This window comes from Sinocyclocheilus rhinocerous, unplaced genomic scaffold (assembly GCF_001515625.1).
Source record: "Sinocyclocheilus rhinocerous isolate Xijiao unplaced genomic scaffold, SAMN03320098_v1.1 scaffold2788, whole genome shotgun sequence".
NCBI classification, from domain to species: domain Eukaryota; kingdom Metazoa; phylum Chordata; class Actinopteri; order Cypriniformes; family Cyprinidae; genus Sinocyclocheilus; species Sinocyclocheilus rhinocerous.
In genome coordinates, this window is record NW_015641436.1 from 255,908 (window position 1) to 262,853 (window position 6,946).

The 6,946-nt window shown below is 39.0% G+C and overlaps 1 protein-coding gene across 8 annotated transcripts in view; it reads left to right on the forward strand.

Annotated features, from left to right (window-relative positions):
- LOC107754901 (ensconsin-like) overlaps window positions 1–6,946 on the forward strand; it is a 42,283-nt gene that overhangs the window by 10,189 nt on the left and 25,148 nt on the right. Inside the window, exon 1 of one of the 8 annotated variants that reach the window (XM_016571526.1) lies at window positions 1,942–2,299. The exons of the other annotated variants lie outside the window; for them this stretch is intronic. Within the exon in view, the coding sequence (XP_016427012.1) occupies window positions 2,257–2,299 (43 nt within the window). The 5' untranslated portion in view covers window positions 1,942–2,256. Of the gene's footprint in view, window positions 1–1,941; window positions 2,300–6,946 lie in introns of those variants that run through there. 8 annotated transcript variants of the gene reach the window in all.

A 6,946-nucleotide genomic window follows, 5' to 3' on the forward strand; every position in this document is an offset into this window, starting at 1 on the left:
ATGAGCGACACCTGTGCCACTCACCGGTCTCGAGTCCCACGGAGGAGCTCCAGAAGGATAAAAAGAGGAGTGACAACAGTGTTGGACGAGAGAGGACCAGGCCTATGACTATTTGTTGTTTTGGTTCTGTTTGCGTGCGGCAGTCGTCCGTGAGGGGCTGTCGCGCTATTTTCAGTTTTGTTTATTTTGTTATTAAATTATGTTTAAATGTTCACCGGTTCCCACCTCCTTCTTCCCGTGACTACGAACTTTGTTACATTGGTGCCGAAACCCGGGAGGAAGGAGGGCTCGCTGCCGTGCTCCTAGGTTGAGGAGGGGTGGCTGCTGTCCGAGAGGGAGCGGAGGAGTCGGCGCCGTTCGCCATGTTTGGGAAGGAGCAGGGAACGGGGGTCTTGCTGCCGGCTGCCATCGACCGGAGGAGCCATCGCCATCCGCCAGGAGGCGGAGGAGTGTCGGGCCGTTCACCAAAGATGTCCAGTACCATCGCATGGCACCGCGAGTAAGAGCGTCTCAGCTGGTTGAGGACCAAGCGGCAGTGTGTCCGGGAACTGGACTGAGATTTTTTTTTCTCTTCCTCTCTCCCCTCACTCATCTCTGTCTCTCCTCATCCTTCCATCTCCTTTTCTCTCACCTCGTCTGTCCTTAACCCAGGGTATGCCGCGGCCGCAGTCTCGGGAGCAGGGATGTTAATTTCGGTTATTTTTCCGGACTGAGATTTTTTTTTCTCTTCCTCTCTCCCCTCTCTCATCTCTGTCTCTCCTCATCCTTCCATCTCTTTTTCTCTCGCCTCATCTGTCCTTACCCCAGGGTATGCCGCGGCCGCAGTCTCGGGAGCGCAGTCTCGGGAGCAGGGATGTTAATTTCGGTTATTTTTCCTAACCGACAACCAATGCTCCTTAACCAATTATTAACCGTTAACCGACAAGATTATTAATGAATTCGTTTTGGCTTGTTGTTTATATTGCTATAGCTTCTTATAGCTCTGGAAGGATAAAAAGAGGAGTGACGACAGTGTTGGGCGAGAGAGGACCAGGCCTGGATTTTATGTTGTTGTTTTGGTTCTGTTCGCTATTTTCAGTTTTGTGTTCATTTTATTATTAAAGTTATGTTTAAATGTTTGCCGGTTCCTGCCTCCTCCTTCCCGATCTACGAACGTTTGTTACATATGAGAATCGATTAAAATTGAAATGTTTTTTTTTACCCAGTCCTAATTGAAAAGGGCCTTCAGTATTTGGGCAGGTCTTTTTTTAGCTGTTGTACGAACAGGACATTTCAACAGTCACGCCTGTTAGTAAATGCAGTTGTCAACCCCAAATACTGAATGTGAATGTAGCCTTGTTCTGTACTCGTATACTGTGTTGCTATGCTGTGGTTTATTTCTTGTACATTTCCCAAAGTGCTCATTGGATAAACTAGCACCCCATTGTTTTGCAGGGGAGGAAGGGCAGTAAATCTAGACGGTGCACTAAATGGGTCCAAGCTGCTTATTGGATCACTTGCTGAGAGAAAAACTGCATTCAAGGGAAAAGGTGTTAAGTTAAAGAAACAATAGGTCTACTTTATTGAAACCCATGTGAAAATTCAGACTCAAATTGACTTGCATATTTGTTTCTATCATTTCACATTGTTTCGATGAGTACTCTGAATGTTAGGTGGTGTGAAATCCTTTTAGATGTTGTCTAACACACCCTGGAATAATATAATGGGTTAAATTGGGTCCTGTTTGATTTGTCTTGTACTGGTTGGTGAGGGTAAGGCTCCTCTGCTCTCTCTTCTGTTCTCTGTAAGCTTAGCTTTAGCTGCTGCTAAGCTGCTCAGATCTCTGAGCCTTCCCGCCCCAATACACACGCGCGCGCACACACACACACACACACATATTCTGGTGCCATGTGGAGAATTGCATTCTAATCGCTGATCTCTCTCTCTCTCTCTCTCTCTTTAATCTTGTATTTGTTCTGTACTGCACACACAGCAATCACACACACAATTGTGATTTATAATCTCACATTTACACGCTCAAAGAGGGGGATCTACTATCTCCTCTCGATCAGTCTCAGATTGAAGAGGTTGGGTGAAAGTCCAGTTTTTCTCATCCATGTCTCCATATTCCTCTCTTTATTTGACCATGAATGAGCACACACATAATCATCAGCCTATGATGGATGTTGCATCCTTTGGACTTTGTGCATGCATGAGGTCGTGTCTGATCGAATTGGATTAGGATGTCTTCTTTGGTGATGTAGACAAGAGGTTTGCATGAGATTTTCCAGTATTCTCCAAACTATGAGTGAGATTCAAGGTAAGAGCTGTCAGTGATGTGCATTTCACTGTTTCCTAGACCAGATGTTTTTAAGCTTTTTAATGCCAAGTTCCCCCAAATATGATAATCCTCTTTGCAAGGAAACAGTTCCTAGAATGTAATAAAAAGTGCAATATTGATTTTGTGTATGAACAAATGTACATTGTAGATGTTTTGTGAACATGCTTTCAAAAGTAAACAATTTTTCATTGTGCTAAAGCTAAATATTATTTAAGTAATATGTACATTTTTAAATTATACATAATAAATTAAAATTATTTGCAAAATACATTTTTATTTAGTTTTCAGGTTATCTTTTTAATGCAAGTTTCTGCCATGGGATAAAAAAGGGTAATTGTGACTTTTTATCTCACAATTCTGCATTTTTTTTTCTCAGAATTCAAAAGTCTAAGTTGTGGGGAAAAAAAGGTCACAATTATCTTATTTTATTTTAATCCTTGGCAGAAATGGGCTTCCATACTTATTTCTCCATATTAGAATTTTTGAAAAATATTTCTATAGTGCTGTTTCACTTTTTCCATATTTTTTTTATTAAAGCATTTACATATTTGGTTATTTCTTGCTTTTTTTTGTGGACCCCCTAGCACCTTTTTGGAGGCCTTTTTGCAGGTTAATGATGGTCACCAGAAGTCATTCAGGTTTAACTTTGTAGCACTAAATGAAGCAGTTCCTCACCAAAATCAAACTATGATAGTATCCATGAGTACAGCATAATTGTTTAGTTGAGTTATGTTACTTGCTCACATTAATCAAACAGAAGGTGCTCTGTCCTGTTGGATTCTGGATTGTTTTTGTAGATGTGATTGTGCCACGTGAAGACGTTTGCCATTTACCCGGATTAAAGCATGCGCTGTAGGGGGTAAGGACATGTTATTGGTCGCATTTGATTTCATAAGTCAGTCTTCCCACAAGCAAGTGAACTCAAGGTCAGCGACACAAGGCTCAACTCTGACCTTTGCCCCTAAAGTTGGATCATCTGACACCTGGGAAACAGGAAGATGCTCCTGTGGCCTGTAGCACAAAGCGAGATGAACAAACTAAGAGTTGCAGAGTAAGTTTTGAGTTGACAAAATCCGAAAAACCAACCTGGTTCAGATCAGGTTCACCGGGCTCACAAAGCTCGATATAAACTTTTTCTGTCAAATCAGAGTTTGAACCAGAGTTTGTGATTAACTCTGGAGCGCGTGCACTTGAAAGTGTGACACGTGCGTCAAACAGCCAATCACCTGGAACGTGGTGAGCATCAGCAAAGCGTCACTTGGATTCAATTCTCGCGAGAGTTGGCGCAATTCACTTTTCTGCTCAAGATTATGAGATGTCGTTATTAAAAATGTAATAAATTTAAATGCATTTACAAGGCAGGAATAAACACTTCTGCTGCAGCTAAAGTTTGGCAGCAGAAAGAAAATATGACTGCAAAGGAATCAACTGAATGTAATTATTATATATAGTTTCACACAGAGCTCAAAAGGAAAACAGTATAAGTTTAGTCATGTTAAGTTGGATATATTAAAGCTTATATGTATGTGCGTGTGTGTGTATAATATTTAATTTAAATACGAAGCTTAAAATTAATTGCCACTTCATATAATAATTATATGAATATATTATATGAATTATAAACAATTACAATTAATATAATCTAAATATAATAAGTAGCTGCAAAAGTCGGGCAATTTTGTCTCTAAAATTCTTTGACTGTAAACTGCTTTAATTTGGAGTGAGAGATACGGGGGAGTGGCTTCATTGCATCAGATATTTGTCACTTTGCTCACAGCTGATTGGTCAGGTTTGGGTTTGCGATCTCTAACCCAGAATAAAACCTGCTCCAGAGCAGGGTAGCTGACCGTGTAGTGCAAGTTACCATAGTGATTAAACCCGCTCAAAACCAACCCATCTTCTTGAGCCCGAAAACTCAAGAGTTTGCTCAAACTAAACGTGAACTTACCTGGGTAAAAACTGAAACCGGCTTCGTGCTACAGGCCACTGGACACCATTCAGACTCTTTGCAATGTTATGTGTGACGCGTTAATCCTAATCTCAGATATTATTTTGGATGGATGGTGTGCAAATTGAGATTTTGCAGCACATACAAAATTGGCTAGTAAGATGGTAAACAAGCGTTCAGTTTAAACGGGTATCTTTCTTCTCCCTTCTTCCATATATTATCTTGTGTTACAAAAGCAGGCTCCTGATTTACATAGCATTTATCCGATGTTTTGACTTCGGACCTCGGCAGTTCTTCTTTGCTGCACACACTGGCATGGAAACCGTTCACAGCAGAGCCAAGATGGACAACATCAACAGCAGTATAAAAATAAAAGGGCTACTGCTGTGTCACACTGCATGTGTGCCTGTGTTTGTATTTTAGTTTGCCTATCTATCTGTTTGTGCTTATTTGAATATCAGATTGCCCAAATGGAGGATATTTCCTTAAATCCTCCTTAACCTACATAATCTATGGTATGTGCTCACTGCAGCATACTATGAATTTGTGGATAATTTGACTGTGCTTACTTTGAAATAGAGTCTACGGAAGCTTGTTTCCACCACAGATTAAAAAATAAATAAAATTAGGGTAATTCTGAGATGTAAATTCAAATTTGAGACAAAGTCAGAATTGTGAGTAAAGTCACAATTGCATTCATTTATTTAAATTTGTATTTAATTTCATGGTAGAAGCAGGCTTCCATAAGAGTCAGTGTGCACTAACAACACTTCTTGGACTTTGACTTAATAACTAGCTATTGTTGTTTTTAAATAAAGCCTGTGTGCTGTCATATGTTGAGCCCTGTTCATCATTAGTTTGTTTGTTGTCTAAATAACTGAACATTCTAAAGTTTGTGTTAACTACCTTAATATGATTTCATTAATACTGATTGCTGCTGTATGTGGTTGGTGTCTGTGTACTCTTCTTGTTTATTCTGTTCTGCCGTCACTACATACTTAACCAGCCTGCGCAGCCCAGCATTCAGGACACAGATTAGTAAGCTAATCAGGCATGGGCCTCAGAGCAAAGGTTCATGAGCTGGTAGAGTTTTATGTCCTGTGCTGGAATGGAGAGAAAATGCTAGAGAAAGTGTTCAAAACCTGCCAGAACAGGCTCGGTTCATGCATTTTATGTCTAATCTCGAGAGGAAAGGTTTCATATATTGTAACTATGCAAACAGGTCTATATTTTGTCCTAAGAAGTATAGACTAGTTGATGTTGACTTCGTTCAGAGCTTTGATTGTTTTTGCACCCCTTGGGCAAATATGGGTCAAATGAAAAGCCTTTATTAGCGAGCTACATGAAGGCAAAATCAGTTGTTCACACAAACACGCCCCACGGGTGTCAGGTTAAAGTCACAATAGCCTGGTGTTTGTTTAGATGGTGCATATGTCGGATGATTTCAGTCACACTTGGCTGCCATTAATGACATTTACCAAAGATCAAACCATTAGCGTTTCAGTGATGTAGCAGATGTTTAGGATTGTTTTTTGCAGTTTTATAAGCCGCATAAAGCTTGAAGTTTGAAGTGTCTGTAATACTTAAGCTTGCGATTTCAGATTTGCTGTCAGGTAATTTCTGGGTTAAACACCACTGGGTCTCCCTTACCATCAAGTAATGAGCAAAAGCCTTGACACACACACACACACACACATAGAGACTCATTTTTAGGCTTTACATTCTCTTATTGATAAACATGTATGCTGCTTTATAATAAGTCTCAGTGGAGAACTGATAACGCCAGGTTAGATTACTGTAGTAATGAGGTCTGTGTGTTTCTTTTCAGAGCTGGTAGAAACTGAGGTGATCCTTTCTGAATGAAATATGAAACAATGATGACTTTTATTAAGATTTGGTCCTTTTTCTGGAATAGTGTAATTTCAGAAATTGCCCTCAGTATTCATTTGAGACCTTGGCCATTGTTTGTCTCAGAAAGGTGATATCTTGCATTTTTGGAAAGCGGGTAAAATGGGTCAGACAGAGTTTGGCCTGGGATAAATCAGGAGCAGCATTGTCCTGGAATCTAGAGCAAGTGACGGCCGTTTCGGTTCCATCTCCTCAGGGATCACACACGGAAATAGATTGAATAATATCACAATAGCTCTGTTCTAACACGTAATGAGCTGCCTGAGTAGACAGCATCCTAAAGTCATGGAACCTTTTTAGGATGCATGTTTTCCAAAAGTGAATTTTTCATAAAATTCTCAATTTAGCTTTTATTTTTTATTTTTTTTGAAAGAATTGGGATTTTATGTGGCATTCAAACGTGTATTAGGCCCCTATGAAATCATTTTTTTACCCCCCAAATTCTGTTTTGTTTTTTCCCAAATTCTGTGTTTTCTTTTTTAACTTCTCTGGATTCCATTTTAATGATTTAATTATTGTTAAAAATCAAAAAGCATGTCTAATTAATTTAATTCATTAAACCTGAACAAGTAAATAGTTTATTCAAATTGTAATAATTATGAAACATTTTCTTTTCTATCATATTTTTCTGAATTCCTAAATCATTAAAAATATATATTTTTAAATGTTTATAATTTAATGCAAATTTGTTTGTTTATCAAATATGGTGGTAATCAATAAATGCATCAAACTAATTTTTTAAAAATCAAATGCAAATGTTTTTTTTTTTT